This window comes from Argopecten irradians, chromosome 13 (genome assembly GCF_041381155.1).
Source record: "Argopecten irradians isolate NY chromosome 13, Ai_NY, whole genome shotgun sequence".
In the NCBI taxonomy this organism is placed as follows: Eukaryota; Metazoa; Mollusca; class Bivalvia; order Pectinida; family Pectinidae; genus Argopecten; species Argopecten irradians.
This window is the reverse complement of record NC_091146.1, coordinates 25,367,231-25,394,558: the sequence shown is the minus strand read 5'-3', so window position 1 is coordinate 25,394,558 and position 27,328 is coordinate 25,367,231. Positions and strand designations below refer to the sequence as shown.

The window sequence follows — 27,328 nt, the reverse complement described above, 5'->3', positions numbered from 1 at the left end:
ATGTTTTTATGAAAACCTGCAGTCTGTCATATTATAACTTCTCCGTATATTATGTACGAAAATGCCAGCTACTAATTTTGCCTACAGAAACATCGAATAATCGAATAATATCGGAAGTAGGTACTATTGTGAATGGCTTTCGGCTTTTATCTTATTTTGATTGCCTTGGCTACTCACATCCCATTTTTTATGTTTTTATAAAAACGTGCAGCGTGTTATTTCGTTACTCCTCTAACTTTCGCCTACAAAAATGGCGGCCATATTGAAAAATACCGGAAGAAGATACTCTTTTCAATGGTTTCCTGTTTAATTCCTTTTTTGGTTGTCTTAGCTACTGACATGCCAACTTTCATGCTTTTATCAAAAGGTGCAGCTTGTTATTTCACTAGTTTTCTTAGTTTCACCATGAAAATGCAGACCATCTTGAAAAATACCGGAAGTAGGCACTATTTGGGATGGCTCCTGCCCTTAATCTCTTTTAAATAGTCATAACTACTTGCATGCCAAGGTATATGCCTGTATCATAAAAATGAACGATTTTCCTATTTTTGACCATATGCCGCACTACTAATAGTAGAATTGTTCATTGAAGCCAAACGATATTAATTGATTTCCATAAAAGTCATAAGAACAAGGACAGGAAATGTATGAAATGTATATAACTAGATTGTTTGGAGATTGAAACCAATAATCTACGGTAAATTAAACATCAGTATTAAATAGGTTCTTACATCAATTGCAGGCATGGGATATGACCAAATGAATGAAACCATGGTAGGTAAAGCTTCAACCCGATGAGTACCATGATATTTAAAGACTCGAATCTGAATCCTTCCATTAGTGATCATATATTGAAGTCAACTTCATCACAGTCGCTAAATTGTTTCATCTTAAAACAGGCTGTATAGAAATATCTTGCATGTCCTATATGTTTGACAGAAAGAGCTGAAAATTGTCTTTATTTGAGCTGTTCGTGTGACCAAGCCAGAGGGCATCCTGTTTTTGTGACCAAATGATTGGTGATCATTTTTTGGTAGAATTAACCATAAGCGTTTTGTCATCAAAACACTTAATCACACATCCAATATTCACCTTCTTAATCATTAAAGCTGATACTTGATTAACCATCCCATTCATTCACTCAGTATGTTTTATATGTAAGATTACCATATGCAATTGAGAAATAACAAAATAGTTTCTGATTGAAATGAATACTTCAGCACAAAATCCACAATAAGTTTGGCCGACGACTACCTTGTTCTAGGTCTGATCCTCCCGAAAATTGTATCCGAGTAGAAAACATATTAGACCAAGTGTCAAATTGTATGTATGAAAGGTAACAACATTTTCCTCCGCAAATTGTTAGATTGAATTATCTTTACATAAGAAGAAAATAATTGGATAAAAACAACAAATTTCTACTTCACTGAATATCTAGGAATCGCAAAAGAAGAAAGTACTAAGAGCGCAGAAGCGACACCATAATGTATATGGATCCTGACCAGAACCAGCAGGGTTACCAGGCTCAGATTACAATCTTAGTCACTAATAAGAACAATTCGGAGTTGTTTCAAACGAATCAACGTGAATGAGACTTCAGATTCCATGTGTGAAACTAGAGAGTCCGGGAAACATGAAGGTGTCACATATGGATGTCGAATCAGAAACCTTAGAGTTATACAGAGGTACATAGAATATCTTCAATATTTGTAAATATCAGAATTCATAATTGTGATGTTATTCCTACAATTACATATCCATATATGGGTAATAGTTTCCATAGCAAACAGGAAGAAGATAATAAAAATACTATTTTAAGTGCCCTCACCCCCTTATATGCGAAAATGAGCAAATGTTGATAGCTGTCTTGAAAAGTGCATATATTTCGAAAATAAAGCAGAATACCACTTGTCTTTTGATACTTTCTTTTCTACAGTCATAAGGTACTTGTATATGGGAGGAGACCTTTGCATCAGAAACTGAAGTAAACGGGATATTTCTAATACAATTTATTTCTAAGGTAGTATATCATACTAATAATGTTACATGTAACCCTTACTAAATCAAAATCAAAATAAGCACTGCTTTCTAAGCCCGGCTCACTTAGCTTGCGATCTATCGTTCAACAATTATTATTACAATCTGGCCGTCCGGCCACGCTTTCATTTTGCTTTTCGTTTGTGGCATGAAACTTTGCATCTGGCTTCTTTTGGACATAAGGTTTCAGAAAAAAATTAACCCTAAAAATCACGGCTCCTGGCGGGCGCCATATTGATTTTCAAAATGGCAACCAAAAACCACCTTGTGCTACCCATATTTCACGTTCTATACCAGCTAAACTCAAGCTTAAAACGACTACACCCATATAAGCAATACTAAGGAACATTCTGGTAGTTTTAAACTTCATGTAGATGGAGCGCAATTTTGTACTTCAAGATTGCTACCAACTGTGCAAGCTATATCATTATGTAATATATCTTATTTTTGGCAAATCTCAATTTAAACAAATAAACAAATCGCAAATATAGCGAGAGTATCTATACTTTTGAAATGTTTGATACATAAATAGTTTGATTCTTAAATCAATATGGCCGCCATTTTAACATCCAAGATGGCTGTTTAAGTTGTTTCCGTATTTCATTCTGTATGTGATCGAGCAAAAAAAACAAAACAAAAAAACATCAAGTTAACACTTTTAAACATCTACACCCATATTATCAATCTGTATTATTATTAATACTTAGGATTATTCTGGTAGTGGTAAACTTCATGTAGAACGGCCGCCATTTTGTGTTCCAAGACGGCTGCCAAATGTATTACATGTACCTACATAGTATGTATATGATAATAATATATTAATTTGCTAAGCTGACTTTAAGCAAATAAAATATCTGTATATATGGTGGGTATTTATAGTTTGTAGCGTTTGATACACAGTGATTCGAATCTTATTTTAATTTCAAAATGGCCATTAATCTGAAATTCAAAATGTCCGGCAGCAATTTATAAAAGGTACATATATTAACCAAAACGTCTGATCATTTCTAAAACATTACTTTCAAACTTGGGTCTCAAATATTATTAACTTCTGTAAATATTACACTAAGCATTAATTTCTGAACCAATTGTAATGTAAACGTTGATTTCCACAACGCGAGTCGTTTATCACTCCCGATATCGTCCTTATAAACACACTGTGGTTGACCTTAACTACGGCTATTAGTAAATTTTTAACCATTTCATCCTTTTGGACAGTTAGCCGACCTTTAACTACATTGATTCCTTATCATTCATGATAATTATAGTCCTAGAATAAAATTTAACGATGACAATGTTTGTCATTCAGGTAAGAACATGTTCATATTAAGTTAAAAAAAAATCACAAATGATCTTTATGTATACTTTATACCGTCTTCAAATACAAGTTGTGCCATAACCTTATCAAAGATACTGTGTAGACTTGAAAATGTCATTTGGAAGAAAGATAGGATGTCGGATAAACTGTAGAGAGCGGCAAGATTCTGATTCTAAACAACAAAATCCAATTGCCAGAATAATAAGAATCTTAATGACGGCTAGCGAATATAACCGTTCGTTATAGCAAAAAGGCATTTACAGCTTCAACTGGATTATTATGACTGCACCTATTTAATGCATATGGATAATACCATATCACTATCCCTGACCACAAAAAGGGAATTGTCAGAAAATATATAAACGAAATCCATTTGACAGGCATCCGAGAGATTCACCTATATATCAGACCTACAAGCAGAAGTACCAAATTTAAGGATATTATTGCATAATCACGTTCATACCCAGGGAAATTCTTTCTCAATAGATTGTATGTGGATACAGTGGATGATATTCCTTTTATTGTTGATAATCAGATAGAATATCAGGGAAATTGCTTCGATACAATCCTGAACGACTCATCAAGAGATATCACTTAAAGAGGTTTTCTTCGTCTGACATGACCACTTATGGTACGTCTATCAATTTGACAGTAATGGCACTATAATTAAACACAAACAAGTCTTTATGAAAATAGTAAGAATACCTTTATGTCAATGTTTTACAAATGTTAGCTGAACATCCGAGCAAGAACTGCCAATCCAATTACTAGCTTATGAGAAAACAATTGGCGAAGGCTAGACAGATGATAGTGCAGAAGGTATTCTACCATTTTCGCGCTTCGAGCTCCCCAGAATGCCGCCGAAGCGTGCCCGAAGTCAGAAGTACGCAAATTCTGTCCACACCGATTCCGTCAATCTTCTCTTCGGTGATAGTGTTAAATTAAGCACAAAGATAAAACGATATTCTAGCAGTGCAGCATATGCAAATTAATCAACCTAAAACCCATAGCCACCATCGGTAGAACATGCATATGGCATCACGGCTTGGGGAAAAAATCACAGCGATAGAGAACAGGAGAACAGTAAGCCTTCAAAGAGAAAGTATGTATGGTCATTAAAACTAGATGCACACTCTGAAGATGATGTAGAGTATAAATAGGATTGGGAACCACATGTTCAGAAAACTAACTGGATATTGGTCATATGGAACCTTGTCGAAATTAGTTCTGGTTGATATCGGTATGTGACGAAAAAGTGGGATAGATAACGCGTGCTACTGATTGTACTGCAGGAACTCTTGCGCGAACTACAATCCTACAAAGAAAGTATAGCGGTCGCCCTAAGAGGATGTAAATTGCCCTCTTGAAAGGTGAAGAGATAAAGAACCCGTAGCCACTAAATGGATGACAGACGTCTGTATGACCTGATGAAGGAATACATGCATACACATGATAAATAAGTTTAATTGTTTCCTCAGACACGATAGTCAAATGTGTCCAGATGTTCTCAGCTGGTCACATCAGACGTTGTTATGGATGAATTGACTGTTCAATATGAGTTAGGATTTGAAAGGGGGAATAAGACGTATAAAGAAAGATATCAATGGACTAGAATGCAGGAATGGGTGTTCATGTTTCCTGCATGCTCAACTTAAAAGCTATTTCCAATACTGGAAGTCAAGGGCAGCGACTAGAAATCACGATGAATGTACCGTCATAATAGAAAGAAGGCGCACGACTGTTTACAGTAGAAGTGATAAGGTATGAACTTGATGTTATCCGCAGATAAGCAGTAATTTGACCAATCGCAGTTGACTTGCGACTTTGAAGATTTTCCAGTTGAGGAGGCGACAAAACCCATAAAAGATGATCTACTGATGACGCCTGTAGAGTTGCAATACAGGGAATTATTCCAATAACAATCAAGTTATCTCATAGGTATTAACATTTCAAGAGTGTTAACTTCCTTGAATTTCAAAATGGCGGTCATTTTAAAATTCAAATTCAAATTATTTTTGTATCAAACTGTACAAAGGTATAAATACTCTCACTATGTAATATGCAGGTGTTTATTTCTTTAAAGCCAGCTTGACCAGTTTTATGTATTATATACAGATATAGATATAGCCGCATACGTCGGCGGCCATTTTGAAATACAACATAGTGGTCCTTCTTCATTAATGTGAACACTACAAGAATGTTCTTAATTATCAATAATATGGTTATAGACCTTTAAAGCTTGGGTCTAGCTTCTTAAGAAAGTGAGATATTGGGTAGTAGAAGGTGGTAATTGAAGGCCATTTTGAAAACCAATATGGCGGCCATCAGGTGCCATGATTGTTTGGGGTCCATTTTTTCCTGAAACCATAAAACCTAAAGAAGCTATATGCAAAGTTTCATGCTTTCTTCAAACTTTGAACAACATGGTGTCCCGATTCTCAATGAGAACAATGATGATTACTCTGAGCATGAGCGGAAACCTAGTTTCCAGAAATCATGCGTTAAGTCCTTTGTCAGTGTAACGGGATATATCGGGAATCCTTTCTATGACGACAGGCAATTGGCCTTTCAAAAGATAACCTTATATATCGGCGAAGTAAACCATCAAAACGGTCAAGGAAATAAAGGCATATTGTTGGATCGAAAATGTCGATATTTGATCATCCAACTAAAATAGTGTTGCCATCTTTCATATCTTATCCATTTTATTTATAACGAAACCAACAAAAACGTTGACAATACACTACTATGTATTGGGGAACAGTACAGTGTTGTACAGTGTCGACGCACCATGTAAATAATGCGACGTCATCTGAACGTGTATGTAAAGCTTACATGAAACCACACTGTATCATCAACAGCATGTGCATGGTCAAAGGGATACGGTATATTACGTTAACAATATAACTTTGCTACACTTGTATTTGCATACACGTATATTACCAAACATAAGTATTAGTAAATGGCATGTTTCCCAATCGCACGATCAGTCCAGTACTAAAACATCTGATAATGATGATCAGTATACATATTATATACAATCCAGCTTCTTCAAATTGCGCGTGACGTAGTCAATCTATCGAGGATTCAAGTTGAGTAACCTTTGGTTGAAATCACGGGTTTATACTGTTAACGCGTTAAAGGCTATACACTTTCCAAGCGTTAACATTTAACGCGTTAAACACTTTTTAAGTTGAACGCGTTTAACATAACATTTGTATTGTTAACGCGTTAAAGTTTTACAAAACTAAGCTAACCAATCAGAGACGTCGTTTCATGAGTTCGTTTGATCAACAATTAGCAGAAGACCACCGATAATAAAATTTGCCATCTTGGTGGACATGTTATATGATTCTGACAAAACGTACTCTAAATTCAAATATATTTTATTGTTTGTTTATAGTGTATAGAAACCAGACATCATGTGTCAACGACAAATAATTAAGATTCTATATCAAAATCACGATATCTAAATGTATATACATAACATTAATTATACGCAAAGCTTTCCTTGAACCAACTTGAGCTACGAAAATTGTCCTAGTTGGTCCAAGTTTACTGAAACAATTAAAATGCGTTTCAAAATAACTTATTAAGTTTTTTCACCATTATCAGTCTCTATCTCATTTCACAATCTAATTTTTGTTTCAGAATCATTCGATTTTGGTTTCATCAGTACTTAAATAATTACAAGGCCAGTAAAGCATACAGAGACGAAAAGCGAAACCAAAACGCTCTTAACCACGTTTCTAACCACTGAACAATTTTCCAAAATCAATCAAATTGACTTTAGTGTAGCCAATTTCTTTTCTGCTGGAAAAGTAGTTTCATTTCGGGTGCACGGAGAAAATAATGCTAGAATGACGCATCGTTGGAAACCCATGAGCCATCGATATATTTTTTTCTATTAACTTTCTATTCACAAGCGAAAAGCAGTTCTCTGTGTGCTAACCTATCGACGTTTCTGATTGGTTGTCAAGCTTAACGCGTTAAATGTTAACATGATAAAATATTTATTGACGTGATAAAAAACACGTTAAATATCTTGTTTCTGACATGAACGGTATTTCATAATGTATTATCAATCCACCACAGACTGTAAATATTACAAGTTGCAATTTCAAACAAGCCTTTCAACATGCTGAAATGAGGTGCTTGTATGTGTTGACAAATCGTCAGAGACAGAGTTGGTTTATTTGATATACTTGCCACTAGTCCAAGATTTTGTCAGTTTATTAAACAATTCTCAAAAATATATATTAATAGTATGCATGATTTATCACCTACCAAGTTCGGGTCTGCACCTTTTTCCAACAAGTCCTTAACTCTTTGCTTGTCATTATCCCTGATAGCTACTAATAGTTCTCTGTTGGTCTGAGAAAACAAACAATTGCCATTAGATATATATTTCTTATTGATATTAATAGAATAGTTATATTTGTTTCTGTGTATAAAGAAAATGTGTCGGATTTATTATTACATTAACAAAACGGCAAGAATTAAATCATTTTACTTATTCATCCACAGAACATATTCGCTACCCATATATTAACTAACAGCCTCACAATGACAATATACAAATAAAAAATAACTATTTCCATGGTGAGTAAGTTGTACATAGCTATTTGGGGTGTTCTCTGAACGCCAACATATTTATCAACAATAGGTAGGTGTTGTTTTAGGAAACAATAGGAAGGCAATTATATACAGTTTCATATAAGCTGTCTTTATTTTCACCTGTAAACTCACTAGAGATTTACCTGTATTTCAATCAGTATCATAGGTAACATTGGTGGGTTTTGGCAAATAATTCCTTCAATATATTCCTTACAATATATAATGTATTTTATGTAATGTAATATATATATGTAATGCTTAAAATTATTAATTAAAGATAATCAGTGCTTTAATATGCTAAGAAATAATAAGGAGCTATGTGTGGATTATTATAAGAACAATGCATTTTGGGTTCCAGGTGAATTTTTTTTTCACAAATCATATCTCAATTTTATCAGAAAAAACAGGTTTCTTGAACAGTGTATATTTTGATGTAACGGTATTCTGTATTGACATATGAGTTCTCCAGGTCTATATTCTTAGTCAACTTTCATTTCTTGTGGCCGTGCATACGGTATAGTTGATTTCTTTTATCGCATAGACGTACACCTTAAGTACATGTGGCTAGAAAATGAATGGAGAAAAACAATGTCATAAGAAAGTTTAAATTGATTATGTCGAAAATTTTGACATCTTGATTATAGTTTTCTAAACATTGGTAATATATATATAAATGGTTTCTAATGCTCTTTATGTATTTTAGATACATTTTTTAGAAGCCACTTAATTATGTTAAAACACTAAATGAAATGAGATTAAAGATTATTACTTAAATTTTAATACACATTATATATGTTTATTTTTGTTTTGATATAATGTTGCAATACTGGCAAATTTATTTCAAGTCCATATGTTGTAGGTTTTGTAATTCTCAAAATGTTGCAAATTTTTAGTGCTCAGAATACCAAATTAACAACTTTCTTATTTCTTTTTCTGTTTTAAGATTACAGAACATACATACACCAATTTGTATCTAGTCACAATGTTTGACCGAAAATCAACCATAGGAAAAAAATTTATATGTCATTTCTAACATGCACAAAAATATATCATTTTACTGCGCTGTAAACGGACAACAGTTAAATATTGGGCGCTCTTTTGCTATAATGAAATACGTTTACATTATAATGTTATATCACGCTGATCTAGAAATACCATCTTAGGATAATTATATGATTGTGATAAATGATGCATACTTATGCAATTTTTAAAATATATTGTATGTTCTGTTAGCTTAACAAAATGTCAGTCAAGTACAATAAATAAATTTCTAAAGTTTGGAAATCATATATGACATAAATTCACTTACTCTTTTGTTGGTATTTAAAGCAGATGTTACATGTTCTATATATATATATATATGTGTGTGTGTATATAAGGTCACTTAAAAGACATATAGGGAAGACATTGTTGAAAAATATCACGTTTCAACGAACAGGCAAAGGACTTATATTATTTCAAAATTTTAGTCGAATTGGTGTCACACTAAGTTGAAAGAAGATAATTTCTTTTTGGATTTTTTTCTTTGATATTCTGAATGGGAAAGTTACTTCCATGTAATATAGGTTTCAAAGAATTTTGCTTGTTTTTAGTATAAATCTATTGAAAATCTAATGAGATTGATACCAGAAATTTTAGATATATCATGGAAATCTTAAAAATTCTTGAAATAAAATCATTGTGAATTTAATTTCATGCATAAATTCTGTTACATATTATATTTTTATATATATTATCAGAAACCTATATTATGTATATATGTTTCTGATATTAATTCTGAACACTTATTGAAATAAAAATTAATGTATGATAATCAATTAATCAATACGCATTTAGATAAGTACATTGGTTCAACACAGGTAACTCTTACCTAAAAAAATTACCTGTTGGCATTGGGACTCCTTTTAGGAAAAAGACTATAACCACTGTCACAACAAACTACCCTACAGGTAAATCCAAAATGTTGGCATTCAGAGATACACCCAGCTGTTTAATCACGAATAACCTAATATATCAGCATTTGATGCCTGTTTAAAACAAATGGATTATGAAATGCCTAGATTACACTACTGGTTGCTGATATGCTTCTTGAGAAGACCGGTTTGGTCCTTGTGAAATCCACTTGAAAAGAAAATACATGATTATATAGGTATACAGGGATGTATATAAAACATGACCAGTGGTATACAGGTGACACACAGGGAGTTTATATCAAACATGACCAGGGTTATACAGGTAACACACAGGGAGGTATATCAAACATGACCAGTGGTATACAGGTGACACACAGGGAGGTATATCAAACATGACCAGGGTTATACAGGTAACACACAGGGAGGTATATAAAACATGACCAGTGGTATACAGGTAACACACAGGGAGGTATATCAAACATGACCAGTGGTATACAGGTAACACACAGGGAGGTATATCAAACATGACCAGTGGTATACAGGTGATACACAGGGGGGTATATCAAACATGACCAGTGGTATACAGGTGACACACAGGGGAGGTATATCAAACATGACAGTGGTATACAGGTGACACACTGGGAGGTATATCAAAATGACCAGTAGTATACAGTGAAACACTGGAGGTATATCAAACATGATCAATGGTATGCAGGTGACACACAGGGAGGTAGTATATCAAACACATGGTATACAGGTGACACACAGGGGTATATCAAACATGACACAATGGTATGCAGGTGACACACAGGGAGGTATATCAAACATGACCAGGGGTATACAGGTGACACACAGGGAGGTATATCAAACATGACCAGTGGTATACAGGTGACACACAGGGAGGTATATCAAACATGATCAGTGGTATACAGGTGACACACAGGGAGGTATATCAAACATGACCAGGGGTATACAGGTGACACACAGGGAGGTATATCAAACATGATCAGTGGTATATAGGTGAGACACAGGGAGGTATATCAAACATTATTTCCATTTGAATTCCAAGATAATCGGATAAGGAAATGTAGGTAAGCAAACACAGGTAGACCTTGAAGAACAGAAAAAAATAGCATAGAGTTCCATCCTTGATTCAATCGCTTCATTAATACGTTTTATAGATATTTATCGTAAATATGGAACAAAACTGTATGATCCATTAGTACTGTTATTTGGAAACACATCAGGGTAGGTAGGCCAGGGTGCCACGACCGGTTACATGTACTGTTACAGTATATTATAAGCTAGATCTACTCGTATGTATTGTCGCTTTGGTGAAACCTTATCTAACCACATTATTGTTGTCATCTTGCCATATCATATGCATTTGCAATGAAACCAACACAAATTACTTTATTGTAACGAACAACGCAGTGTTGGACAGTGTCGACGCAACTGTCAATATTGCGACATCATCGGAACGTGTGTGTAAAAAATTCATTACCCAACATTGTTAAATCAACACCATGCGCATGATCAAAGGATATGGTAGATCATGTTAACAATGTAACTTTACCACACTTGTTTTTACACAGGTATATGCATATGCCCAAATTAATATATTGACACATGTACATGTTTCCCAATCGTACGATCGATTTAGTACTGAAAACAGTTTAGGATGAGGATGAGTATCTTTAAATTTATATACGGGCGGCTTTACCCTGATTACTTATTCGATCCCCTGATTAATTATTCGATTTCATGATTACTTATTATATTTTCTGATTACATATTCGATTCCCAATTACTTAATAACAGTATATGTGGTTCAAAATGTATTAGTAGGTATTCTTATGAATTGTTTGATATTTTGATTCAATACTATAGGGTTAAGACGGTTTTCGACTGCAAGGAACATCACAAGAGAAATATGTTGATGCGTCTCCTCATCCAGATTGTGTCTTATATAGACTTCCTGACAGATTGTCTATATAGGGTGACTGAGCTTTTGATATCCAAAACAGAACAAGCCGACATTCAGGACAAAGTTATCCCTTCCCTGATCATGGCTTTGCGAGCGCTGGCTTCATTACAGTGGCCCTTCTCAACGCACTTGCACCCGCGAGCCTATCTTACGAGCTGTTCGCCACTAAATCCAATTTTGCGATTTTGTTTAGCAATTATGTCCTTACCAACCGAATGGGAATAACTTTTTAGGATATTTTAAAAGAAATAAGAAAACAGTACAAAATAATTTTATTTTAGACCTTAAAAGATAGAGAGCGGTCATTCAATCCCCTAGCTGCAATATTGTAACTCAAAAGACTTTTAGACAGAAAATGGTGTCGTCTTTAGAGCTACAGTTGATGCCTATTACTGCTAATGGAGCAAAGAAATGATTATGCAAACCATTACAAAACGTTTGTTTGCATTTTATCGTACTTGATTGATATCGCTTACCTAGTAGACAATAAAACTGAACCGCATAAAATACCAAATTCTCATCGAGGCATTATTTTTTAACATAATACATATGAAGGTCTTTCTGAAGAGAATTTTTACGGCAAATCTACAAATTGTGAATTTGACGTCTTGTGAGCGGTACGATAGAGATTAAGAATAGTAGTTATGTTTGTTTTGGACAAAAATAATATGTAAATGCATATATACGCAACAGATAATTGGAAACCTACAAAAAATATAGAAAACTGTGCCCGAGTGATTTTCGGAGGCAGTGCTCCACTACGAAACATAGGGACCAATTCGTACCCGGCCGAGAGGTATAGTTGGCCGGGTACGTGTATTCGTTCTATCAACCCCCTACTTCCACTTCGAGCACGCCCTGTTTATGGATCTTTTAACAGCATATTCATAAGGACATATTGGCAGGTGACATAAAAGCAACAAGAAACATAGCTCACCTTATCCTTGACAGACTTTACACCTTCGGTCTCATCCATGTTGATAGCTGAAGTAGGTTTCTTTAATTTCTTGATATCTGACGTTTGTGAGTGAATGCTGGCCATCTTCCTGTAGTCTTCTGTGTAAAAATTACAATATTGTACGATATTATACGTTGTTGCCAATCAAACATTCCGATGACATCTGATGGCATTGCAATATTTACAAGTCTCACGTTATATTTACACCGGTTCACAAGATGTTTATACATATACTTTCAAAGATCTACATGAACATTTTCCCGTAGATTAATTTTAAGAAAGAATTTTCAGCTGTTCTAGGTATGACATACAAATGATAAACCTCACATCAAAATATAAGTTTCTACAGTTGCTATGGTTCACTGTACAACACAGGAGAGTTTTAAAACTATAGACAGCATTAAATCATCCCGTAAAGAGGGCTGACAAGATCATTATCCAGGTGTAAGAAATCAAATTAATCATTTATATCATTTATATACACGCCGTGTTCAATAACATAGATACCAGTATGTGAAGCCGTTGTAAAACGGCCTAAATAATAGACAATTGTGTGTTTATCTGGTGTCTTTTTGCCTTATTTCGTTGTTCTGCTGTTTACTACAAATAGATTGTGAATCAAAACTGCTCCCACAAGCAAACACCCAATATTTGTTATAAAGAACAAATGTTTGAAGTGTTATATACGGGAAAAGGGTGTGCCGAAAGAGGGTGTTAATATGACATATATATATATATAACGTCACGTACGTTTGCAGGTTATTTCAAATCTACCGCTATTTAGAAAACAAAGGTTTTAAGTGAATAGGTGTGGGAAAAAATCGTTAAAATATATCATTCATTGAGATGAGCACATTTCAGAATTCTATTGTTGTGGTACTGCATTCGTTTCCATGTGGATGAAGAAATAGTCGTCACATGCCTAAATCACTTTAGAAACACAAATGTTATAGTAAGTATTAAATGTTTTAATCTATAAAAAAATGATTGGAGATTGACAAACGCTTAAATTGGATTATTTTGACCCTGAAATATTTTTGATAAATGATATGGATTTTTATATCAAGAGTATAGTTTAAATATATAAAAAAATGGTTATGCAATAGCATTTTAGTTTACCTACATGTGTACTTGTATAGTGGGTACACCTTAAGGAATGTCTCAGATAAAACGAAGAGTTTTCGGTGCAAGAGTCAACTTTCGATGATACCCTTAAACTAAGTACTTTAAAGATTTTAAACATTTTGACCCCTATGACGATTGTACTATGACCTTGAATGACGGTCTTCTTTATTGTTAAATTAATCAAATATATTCGTTATCAAGTATTTTGGAAAATCCCTGTAGATATTCTTCACTACGGATAGAATAACTCTGATCAGGTGTCATTCATGACCACATGCTTCTTTTTATGAACACTGCGCATGTCAATACATCAGATCACATCAACATCAAGTATAGGGAGAAATCGTTATTTAGATATTGAGTAATTATTATTTCGATTAGTTTACCAATTCAAGAACACTACAATACCAGACACCAAATGACACTTGTACAACCGTATTGTGTATTATCCCAGATTAATCCACACACATCATAAACAAACACTATTGAATGCTACTTTCGCCATGCAGTATCTTTATTGCGTCTCATGTACTACGCATGCGTTAATAGCGTTTATCAAACAAAATATAAACGTGTTTAATGCCAGTGAATGCTTTATTTGTAGTTTATAGGTATCAATAGGGATATGATTAATGAAGGTACTAGGTACGTGTATTTTTAAAAGCCTAAAATACCAATCGAGCGCGCCCCACCTAGAATTATGTTTGGCACATTTAAAATGATGAAATATCAATTGCCCTTCCTTTATCTGATTATAACTTGTGGTTAGTCATTTGTCAGGGCACACAAGTTATCAAACCCAGCCTCCCGCCCTAATTGTTTTAACTTTCATGCTGCCAGAATGTCTTTTATAAATCAGAGGTCTTGAGTGTCACGAACCGCTGTTTGTTAAGGAAGCCGGATCAAGCACAGATGTAGGGATATCTACATAGACTTCATGTAGCGATATTTACAAAGACTCCATGTAGGGATATCTACATAGACTTCATGTAGCGATATTTACAAAGACTCCATGTAGGGATATCTACATAGACTTGATGTAGCGATATTTACAAAGACTCCATGTAGGGATATCTACATAGACCTCATGTAGGGATATCTACATAAACTTCATGGAGCGATATTTACAAAGACTCCATGTAGGGATATCTACAAAGACTTCATGTAGCGATAATTACAAAGATTCCATGTAGGGATATTTACATAGACTCAATGAGGGGATATCTACATAGACTTCATGTAGCGAAATTTACAAAGACTCCTTTTAGGGATATCTACATAGACCTCATGAAGGGATATATACATAAACTTCATGGAGCGATATTTACAAAGACTCCATGTAGGGATATCTACATAGACCTCATGTAGGGATATCTACATAAACTTCATGTAGCGATATTTACAAAGACTTCATGTAGGGATATCTACATTAACTTCATGTAGCGATATTTACAAAGACTTCATGTAGGGATATCTACATAGTCTTCATGTAGCGATATTTACAAAGACTCCATGTAGGGATATCTACATAGACTTCATGTAGCGATATTTTCAAAGACTTCATGAAGGGATATCTACATAGACTTCATGTAGGGATATCTACATAGACTTCATGTAGCGATATTTACAAAGACTTCATGTAGGGATATCTACATAGACTTCATGTAGGGATATCTACATAGACTTCATGTAGCGATATTTACAAAGACTTCATGTAGGGATATCTACATAGACTTCATGTAGCGATATTTACAAAGACCCCATGAAGGGATATCTACATATACTTCATGTAGGGATATCTACATTAACTTCATGAAGGGATATCTACATAGACTTCATGTAGGGATATCTACATTAACTTCATGTAGCGATATTTACAAAGACTTCATGTAGGGATATCTACATAGACTTCATGTAGGGATATCTACATTAACTTCATGTAGCGATATTTTCAAAGACTTCATGTAGGGATATCTACATAGACTTCATGTAGGGATATCTACATTAACTTCATGTAGCGATATTTTCAAAGGGACTTTCATGTAGGGATATCTACATAGACTTCATGTAGGGATATCTACATAGACTTCATGTAGCGATATTTTCAAAGACTTCATGTAGGGATATCTACATAGACTTCATGTAGGGATATCTACATTAACTTCATGTAGCGATATTTACAAAGACTTCATGTAGCGATATTTACAAAGACTTCATGTAGGGATATCTCTTTACACTCTCGGTAAGGGTCCTTACGTATACACGAACACTGTGTAAATATACATACATAAAAAATTCAAAAGCAAGCACACATTCTACACAATCACAGTTTATATCAAATCAGTTACTAATTGATAACGAAACAAAAGATTAAAAGCTCTAAAAATATACTCCAAAATAATTATCAGGCTATTCACTTAATCCAAATTAAACCTATTTTTTTCTGAATACCCTCTGAAATGTAATATCATCTTAGTGACAGCGTTAGCTTCTTTGTCTCATAGTCTCCCACCTACTAAACGTTCCACAATATATGTTAACTTAGACTTTACCGATAAGACAAAAAAATAACTTTTGATTTCTAAATTGAACAAAACAAAAAAGTCTTTTTGCAAATGTCGATGTATTAGAGTGATTTTTGAAGAAAAAAAAAACATTTAGTGATAGGAAGGACAGGAACAATTCAGAGTTTTTTTCGAGTGCAGATATGGGACAACCTTTTAACGATGGATTCATGTTTTAAACATGTAAAATCAATTTAGAAATCAAAACTTATTTTGCTTCAGATGTTATATCTAAATTCCATCGTATTTTGTGATTGATACACGGATCATATAAAATGTCTGTATGACAAACAAACTTCCGTATGTTTCCCTCTTGAGGTCACCCGGGTGGAATACCGTAATGGTCGTTGAGTATATGTCGAGTTTATTTATGCATAACTGACACTTACATGATCCCCAAAACTGCATAGTGATATTGTCTAAATAAAATAATATTTTCATATCTTAGTTAGACGTTATTTTTTATTTTTCTTTCACGATTTACTAGCTTATTATTAGTTCGTATGTTAACATACGTCATATCCCTTGGGAATCAAACGGTTGACTTAATGTAATGGTAAGACCCATATCACTAATAATCAATTATACATGTGACAATAGACAAAGGTGATGGTCAATTAATTACTGGAAAGGAAAGTTTCAAAATGTATTTTTAACCTGATTATCATATTTACACTCAAATTATTATTTTTTCTTTTCGTACCTTTCATATCCATTTTGGTCATTTTCAAATATTTACTGTTTTGAAAGGGACATTACAGACATTTAACACATAATTAATTATGATACCTGCACGACCTAACTTAGAAGGTTACTTTGCAAAGAACACTTCTGTTTACATTTGAGAAAGAAATCGGTATATAATGCGTCATAAATAAATTCCCATGTACAATGTATAGTTGTACGTCGCGTAAAATAAGCGTCGTCTCTATATATGAATATACTTTGTTCATAAACAGCATAATATGACGTTTAAAAACCGGTTTTGTAAACAAAACCAGTAATGTGTGACCTTGTCCTTCGATAGCGACATCTGAGCTTTTCAATAATACCATAGAGGCAGTCAAACTATACAATGGTCTCCAAAACAAACTCGCGTTACACAATAACACGATAATTTAAGTGGTAATAAGAAGGCAATATAGACAGCGATTTTACAGACTTTAAAAACTACATTCCCGGGTCTATTATACCTACACCCCACGTAGGGGTATCTACATAGACTCCATGTATGGATATCTACATAGACTCCATGAAGGGATATCTACTAAGACTCCATGCAGGTATATCTACTTAAACTCCATGTAGGAATATCTACTATGACTCCATGTAGGGATATCTTCATATACTCAATGTAGGGATAGCTACATAAACTCCGTGTAGGGATATCTACATAGACTACATGTAGGAATATCTACATAGACTCCTATAGGGATATCTACATAGACTACATGTAGGAATATCTACATAGACTCCATGTAGGGATATCTACATAGACTACATGTAGGAATATCTACATAGACTACATGTAGGAATATCTACATAGACTACATGTAGGAATATCTACATAGACTACATGTAGGAATATCTACATAGACTACATGTAGGAATATCTACATAGACTACATGTAGGGATATCTACATAGATTCTATGTAAGAATATTTACATAGATAATTTGAAGGCATGAACACTTTCTACATAATCACAATTTCCAGTTCATCCGTAACTAATTGAGTTAAAACTAAGAAGCAGGTCGCGGTTATAAGAAAAAGACTCTCAGAAATATTTCTCCATTCCCTGGTTATTCACTTAATCTTAACTAAGTATACTAACGTTATCTATTGATACAGGTATCATAAAAATATGTTAATAAGTTCTTGTCATAATATCATAATCGGGTTTCTTGAAAGAGGTTTTTACAACATAATTTAAATAGACACTTTTAAAAAAAACGTGTCCAATTATCGTCCCCTGTTCTCTAAACGTACCCTGCAATAATCGATAATAGGTGTTTATTGGAATAAATAAAACAAAAATGTTTTACAGCTAATATAGTTGTATATGGCACCTGAAACCATTAAGTGCAAAGGCTTCCTTTTCATGTCTGTAGTATAGCACTACATCGGGAAAACTTCCAATGCCAAAGAGGATTGCCAAAACACCATGGTCTGATTTCATCATTGAAGTCTTTCAATTGGTATCAAAAAGGGCAAAAGTTCCACTATACAATAATACATAACACGAACATACGGCAGTCTCCCAAAACATACACCTCGCACTTCACACACGTTCCACACTGCAAGCATGGGGGGCCGTCCTTACATGACCCTGGTTGTTAGCGCTACATGTAGAATATGTCTGTATCCCATTGCGTTCATACCACCTTTAACGCAATCAAAACACTGTTCAATCTATATATTTACATAAATAAATCTACCTTTACATACAATTTAAAACGGTGATGGTTGCTAAGTTGGGTAACTACGGTAGTCAGGATGACCGAAGATATAGTTCCGATTGTTGAATGTTATAGCTGCAGTTTGGTTTGAAATACAACAATGTCACTTTTCAATTATTTTCAACATATATTTTTTTTTCAATTTGATAATATATATTAATAATGTCCATTTCGAATAAAAATGAGATAACCAAGGCGGAACGACTACCGGTATGTATCGTTGTCAGGGTAGTGATGCGGTGCGAAGTGAAGCGAGCCGCCATATTTGATTTTCAACCGAGGAAAGTGACTGTGATAAAGCCTATTGATGGTATGACCGTTGAGCTGCTGAATGTTTGTCATGTATGTATCGGTCTAAGAACGCGATATACACTAAATTCTTCGCAGTCATGACTTTTATTTTATTGTACGGAGGATAGACAAGTGTTTGCGTGTGTGTAGGCCTATTTTGAATGCAAAGACGAGGCCATTTAAGCTCATGATACTGTTTCGGATAGGCTACCTGTAATGTTTTTTTCTGGAAACCTGTATATGATCTGTTAACCTATTGTTCGGTTAGACGCTCCCAGAATTATTCACCGACAATTTGATGTTCTGTATATTTAGGTGAGATGAGTGACCGTACACACATGTACATCTGACGTAATTATGGGATTCCCCGAACATTCCTGAGGAAAGCCCCCCGGTTATAGCCCCGACCAGCGATTCATTTTGTAGTTTATTACCGTTACAATGCTTGAACACATGTTTTGTTTTGATGTCAAATACATATTTAATTAGATCTAATAAAAACTCTTTATTGTTATTTTAAAATCCGTCAACTTATGACGCAAAATCTTATCGAAGCGTGAACTAGAAGTAGTCCGAACCTGCACTGCGTTTGTATTCATACGTCATTGCGTTTACGCTAATTTGAACGCAACTCCCTTCCCGTTGACTATATAGGGGCATATGTGAATATTAATTAATAGTCCCAACCGTGGATAACGTTCCGTTAATAATACACTTACCATCACATCTTGTTCAGTGGTTGTTCATATGGAACACATTATCATGTAGAAAATCCAATAATCCATTTTCACTATACTGAATTGAACAGGATCAGTAAAACATGGTGTATATCTATTGTTGTCTAGCAATGACGAAATATACGCGCATGTGCATTGAGGAAATAGGTAGGTTTCAACATGACTGTAAGTCTTAGTGTGTTAAATAGTTTAAATGCCCCAAGCCAGTATGTTTTAAATGCATGTATAACAATGGTTATAAATAGAAAATATATGTTTGAAATTAGTTTTTGATATCATTAAAGATAAACACGATGATAATCAACTTGTTAATTTATTTTTCGTCGATTTCGAAACAAATAAAATACCTTATACAAATCACTTTGAATGACCCGAATGTAAGCGGGCCATGTATCTTAAAGTGATAGAAATTAAGAATAGTCAAGAAAAAAAAACGTGGTTGAGCAGATGACTCCCTGGCATTTCCATTTGCAATGGAAGTTAACATTAAACTTGGTTAGGATAGTAGTCTATTTTTATGGAATGGTCCATTTGAGGACGGATCAGGTTAAAGATGGTCCACCGTTGACAAATGGTATTTTCTCACTTTCAATAACAGCAGCAGACGATTAAGTATTTTTCTTCAATTACAAACGTTACTTACTTTACACCATTACCGGCATTGAAAAGTTTGAGCTTCTAATTTTACATCAAGTTAAAAATATAATTAAAAAATAATTATTTGTATCCCGAAAAAAAAGTCGGCGGCACTATATCCTATATGGAACGAAGTACTGATTGCGCATTCACCAAAGGCAAAATGAATTATTTTCAGATATTTTTTTTGTTATTTAGACATATATATATACACGATTAAATACTAATTATTGTTCAAATGATGAATATCATTTATGCTCCGTCGGCGATGGAGCATCTTTAATATGATGGATGGAAGTCAGAGTACTCGGGGACACACCACCCGTCAGTGGTAAGTACTGGGCAACTAACCCACCTGGGATTTGAACAAAGAGATGGAACGAGTGTTCTAGTATATCGGAACATCTTTAGCATGGCGATAAAAAGGTAGATTAGAAATGAAGAAGTCGAAAAAGAAATACACCAGAAAGTAGAGGTATCACTTTGGGTCGTTTTACGGCCACTCAGTGATAAGTCAAACATTTTGCATGTAGAAACCTTAGGATCAGCTGCATGTTGTATACTATTCATAATATCCATTTTTTTCTGGGCTCATGGTAATTCCAGAAGTCAAAAGGGTAGAAATTAACATGTTCATTATTTAAGTCATAATTAATGAAATACAATATTAAAAATGCTATTCTTAGCAGTTTTTGTCAGCAAATCTTGGGGTTGTGAAGTTCAATTCAGAAAATATGGAATAAGTAGGTCACAGTGACCTAGTTTAGCATTACATTTCGGAAATAAAAACTTTGATAATTTTATGAAAATGAAAACTTGATATTGATCTTGACATGACCTACTTCAGATGATTACATCCTAGTATCACATTGGCTGGGTCACGTGCATCAATTAGCTAGGTCATAGTTAATGAATGATACCATTTGTTTACGAAATTTTATTTGTTTGACAATGTTTAAAGCATTTATTTAAATCTAAATTTTAAATCTTAATCCTATGGCTACCTAGATCAAAAATCTATTTTAAAAACTTTTCAAATATTTAGGGTGAGGTTAAGCATTATATCACGGTATATTTCAGATGAGTACATTCTTGTGTCACATATGCCGAGTCAGTTGCAGAAATTAGGTTATATTCATTGAATTGTATCGCCTGAAAATTAAATATTTTCAATGTTTACAGCAAGTGTTCAAGTTATAAAAGTTCGTTTTATAATAAAATCCTTAAACACCAGCTAAATTGAAAGTATGATGTTATAATTATTCCTGCTGCCCCATTGCATGACCGTAAAAGGCGCCTACATATGTATATCCGAGATCTCAATTCTAGATTAAAATATTTTGAATTTCCGTCTCAAATATCATAGAGGAGTCTTTTTGTCTCTCCTTAGGACTTTCCTGTCATAACAAACCAGTTCTTTCAAAGGGAATTGTTTCTAACAGTCAACACTAGATGTTAAATACATTGTACATGATATTTTTTTGCTAGAGCCACGAGATAAAGGTTCCGTATTTAGTTGCCTTAACCTATGCAACAATAGCATTGTGTTAGGTCTTTTTTGCCATTTTTTTAATTTTTGATAATGGCGTATTTTCACATACCAGCTGCACACTTTCATCATTGTCAATTTTTCGCCGAACGTGCAACACTCAATACAAATAAAGTGTTATTTAATTCATGCGGAAATACTGTGTCTTTATACCATTATTATGTTCAGGAATAAAATAAAAAACAAACCAATGAACCAACACAAATAGACAATATGATGTGACAATAAATGGGTTAGTATTTATATCACAAAAAAAGGAGTTTGTTAACTATTAGATTTAAGCGCGTGAGAGATCATGATGTTGGAAAAGCTGGAGACATCCAATGTGATCGAGGATATGACCCATGACCTTTTTATGTCAAAAGGAAGTTGTAACTTAATTTGGTCTGAGTGGTTACTATTTTATTGATCTGCGTATAACAAATGGGATAAATAGATCATTCTGGGATACGCACAGCGGCCGTTTATAAAGTAAATGGTTTGCATGACGATATCTCAGGGTAAACTGCACATTATTTGTATGGTTATATGCATGATACTATAAAATAATTTATTCTTATCACAATGGCTACTGCAAAGATAGGGAATGTGTTATTCAGCAAATCTGATCAAAAATATTATCTTGGGTTCAAATACCATATATAGTAAGTCAGATTTTTTTTATGTTATTCTAGCTTTGCAACAGGTGGACTACACAAGCACACACGTGATTGTTTGTTCCGATTTCAGAATCCAGTTTATTATCAGAGCAATGAAGGGGACGAGGGAGGTGTAATGATGGACAAATACCATCATTTAAACAGCTAGGTGCTGCTCACCATTGAAGTATTTACGTACACCTTCCCTTCTGTGACGCCATACGTTTGCAACGTCGCTATCCGGATCCCGGCAAGGGTCTTTTAATTATCCGTACCCATTATAACTGGTTTTGGATATCCGCAAATATTTCGTATGCAAGTTTTTCGAATGTTTACTTGACGTTTACCAATCTTAAAGTGTGAACCGTGTGGTAATCAGAAAATATTGTATAATTCATTAGATTCATGCATAAAATAGAACTCAAGAGTAACAATGGCCGTTAAACAATCAAATTGAATACACATGGATTTATTGAACCCAAAATGAAAAATTTTGCGTCAGTAGGCTAACGTTAAAGTTGTATTTCTCGTTATTTGCACCATCACAAACTCTCATAAAACATACAATGTGTGAAAATTGATATATATGATAATTCGGATTCATAAAAACACCAATACCCTATTGAATAGTGGTAAATGTCACACGAAATATCACACGCTTTGAAAGAACCACCACAGTCAACGCCATGATTCAAACTTTCGGGTAATATCGGAAAATTGAGTTGCATGACGTGACCGATATCGGCGATACTCGTATAGATCGGAACCTCCCGAACCGTCCCACGTGGTCAATATCGGCAATACCCGTACAGATCGGAATAGTTCGGATACTGCCGAGCTATTTTAAACGAAAACAATCAATGTTTTAATTTAATTGTTTAGTAACTTTGCGAATACCAACTTTTCATAAGTCATTAAATACGGAAAATACTTAGAGAGGCGAATACAAATATGTAGAACGATTTACATACGTTTCTAGGCCAAATGTATATCATGAAGAATTTTATGATATAAGTGCTACATTATGCATTTTTTTAACATTGGTTAAAATTTTAATTCAGTATTATTTAATTTGATTTCCTCAAACTTTCGTAACTTTATTTCCTTCTTGTGACATGATATTTTAAAGCTACATTATGTAAATGTATATATTCACTCTATTTCAGTCAATTACTCTATATATAACATATGGTTAATTGTAATGTATTCATTGTGTTTTTATAGCTCATCTACCCTTTGAAGTTAATTATCCAAACTGGTCTTATTAGTATTATGACACTTACGACTCAGACAATAGATAAGCTAATTATCTCACCTGTCCGAGTACCGACAAGCCATACTAGAGTCATATACATGCCAGGTGTCACCCATTTTATCAATTGTACATTTAATTCCATGTCTCATATTTTGTCATCAGTTAGGATCTAGAGCTCGGTCTTCATAGAAAAATGATTTAATAAATTCGTATTTGGCAAACTAATTAGCGTCTCTCGATTTTATACCGCAAAAAGAGAAATATTGTAACTACCAGGAATTCCGTTGTGATATATACAACAAGTCACAGACCATGCAACTTTAACAACTTAATTACCGTTATCATTTATAACCATGTACGCAATACTATCCTTTTTGCAGGATTGAACTTATTAGCACAATATATCGATGCTGAAGTAAGTTTGTGATGTTTTGATTGCAAATATTCGAGTTTTCAGCTTCGATAGTTGAATCGTAACATACTGGTATACTAATTTTCGTCTTGAAACGCATAAACAATATAAAGGAAATAAAATTGCTTGAACATATTTTCATTTTTTTTATCAAAATTATACTGATTTTACTTGAAATTTGAAAGGTTCTATTTCGGAAAATAGTTGATTTCAATACCGAATCGCACAGAGCAAAATATTCGCCTTAGAAAAACTAATTTATATATCCTTCTGAATAAGACCTTTTAAAACAAAGGATTGAGGTTAGGCCTAGCTTCCCAAGCTTGTTATTTATCAAGGTATGTAATCATTTATGTTATTTTATATACTTTCATAATAAAATAAATATAAAAAATACAAGGGTAAATGAATAACATATAATGTAGAGGGATGCTACGGATTCGCATATTTAAGCATTTTCTGAGCAAACTGAAGGAGTATCAGTAAGTGAATCGGTCATATTTTTAAAAATAATATGGTGAGGTATACCTTTATTTGCTTTTCGTAATTGAAATACATCTATCTTTATGGGAATTCTCAAAATTCTATTTATTTTAGATCATTTTCTTCAGAAAAAAAGAAAATATGAACATTTTGATGCAATTTTTCACTAGAAATGGGTCTGGATTTATTTGAAAAATAAATATATTTTGTTTTATTGCGGAAAATGCATTTTATCTTATACAGTTATGAATTGTATATGTCCTACTGAAGGTATGAATATGATATAGGCATACTCTTTATATCTTAAGGGAAGTTACAGGGAGAAAATCGTATCTATCTAAAAATCCTTAAAATCCGGAATATTAGGTCATCCGTACATATCTTTACGAACCATGGAAAAAACCTGGTGATATGTGATTTTTATGAGCTTTCTGTGATCAGGATTTGCCTTATCAAAGAAAATAGAAAATAAACAAAATTCTTCCGAGGAAATCAGAGGGGACGGTCTACCGTAAAGCAACTGATTTTTAAACGTGCCATTTTGACATTAATTGTAAATTAAACACCCGCAATTAGTCTGATAATTGATAAAACAAAGAATGTAGACCGGTAGTTTTAATGTCAATGTTTTTACTATTTCAGTTCTGATTAATTTTTAATATCTTTGCTGTACGATCTATGCAGTCGGAAAATCGTTTACACTTGAGAAAACTCAGAATATGCCGCGCATGAAAACACTCAACGGAACACTGCCTCCCGAAAATGGTGTGGATGTAAAGTAATGGGAATCTGAAATTGTTTATCAGGAAGTAAAATGTTTTAGAAATATTGCATGCATAGCATGAAAAAAACTGAAGTCAGCTATTCCGGGATCCAATCAATTGACCAGATTAAAAGAATTGACCAGATTAAAAGAGTATATGTTATCGTAACACAAATAAAAGAAAAATTCTGTCAAAATGTAAATATAAGGTATTAACGTGTGTCATTTAACATTTATATACAAAGTTGTCAGTTCACACACCTATCCAGTAAACAACACAAAATAATAATTATTTTATAAGAGACTTTCATAGATATAATCTATCGCTTACAAATGCCTATTTCCGGACCAAATTATTTACCGATATATCCTCCATGCACTGTGCCATATCATACCATTTTAAGCATTACGTAGTTATACCACCAAGTGTCGAAAGCTACGAATATTGGTAAGACTATCAACAACAGACAGCTAAACAAAAAACGTAGCAGCAGACCTATAGACAACCACTAGATAGCTTTTCAGTTTCCTATTGATAATACAGACATTTAAAAGTTTTTTATTTTTATTTTCATAACCAAACTGATTCATTCAACCACAATGTAAGTTTACCACGCAGGCTAACTTACTGTCAGTAAGCAGGACACCCATTCAAGTCCAGACTGCATTCAATGACTCATAATGCAGATCATGATTATCATTGGAGTAATGGAAAATGTAAATATATAACGATAAGCACTCATCGACATTTAAAAATACACATTTATTAACATTCAAATATATTTGATATATTATGTTAATGAATTAGAATATGTTAATGATATCTAGCATTTCAGTTTAGTAATCGCCATATATTTAATCATTTTTTCTATCTTAACTACACAAGAATTTATCGGTGATATAAATAGCAGTAATACCGTGTGAAATACAAGTGTCTAATTACGTTTTTAGTTCTACTAGATTTAGTATTATCTTTTATTTCTATTAATTTTATTAATTTTTGTTTGTGATGATGTGTTAAACGCGAACAAACCCTCAAAATTATGTTTGCATTACTTATCGCCTACACAACTCTGCTACCTGAAATATACTAAACGACTGACATTGTGCTTACATACGCCAATTTCCATTTTAAGTATTGTGTACAATAACTTTAATAACTACAAGTAATCGTAAGAAATTCCAATATATATTTAACAGTGGTTTATTTGCATTATATTGTGATTCATAGTATATAAATTGCTAGTGCAGTGTTTGCATTGATAGTAGAAATATTACTGTCCCGTAGTGAATCATGGTATACCCCCCCCCTCCACCCACCCCCCCTCCCCTAAACCAACCAGATATCTGGTGTCTGATTTCGTTTATTTTCGGACTCCCTTAGATAGAGTGAAAACGCTAACAGTTTGATTTTGTCGTTATTGTTATGTTTTGTATCGTCTGTATATATTTTCTTCAATTTATGTTATACATACTAATTTTATAATTCATTTGCTGATATTCAACTTACTCTTGTATGAAATTACCATTTAATTGCAAAGATTAAAATTACTCTTGTACTAAAATCACTTATAATTAAAGGCGTA

General features: G+C 33.6%; 1 protein-coding gene across 7 annotated transcripts in view; it reads right to left on the bottom strand.

Moving 5' to 3' along the window:
• Positions 1 to 27,328, bottom strand: part of LOC138306692 (uncharacterized) — a 154,418-nt gene that overhangs the window by 41,445 nt on the left and 85,645 nt on the right. Inside the window, exons 7-8 of one of the 7 annotated variants that reach the window (XM_069247145.1) lie at positions 12,810 to 12,928; positions 7,643 to 7,729 (exon numbers count right to left, since the gene is read on the bottom strand). The exons of 5 other annotated variants lie outside the window; for them this stretch is intronic. In XM_069247145.1, the coding sequence (XP_069103246.1) occupies positions 7,643 to 7,729; positions 12,810 to 12,928 (206 nt within the window). The remainder of the gene's footprint in view (positions 1 to 7,642; positions 7,730 to 12,809; positions 12,929 to 27,328) is intronic. One more of the 7 variants, XM_069247150.1, reaches the window with a different exon arrangement.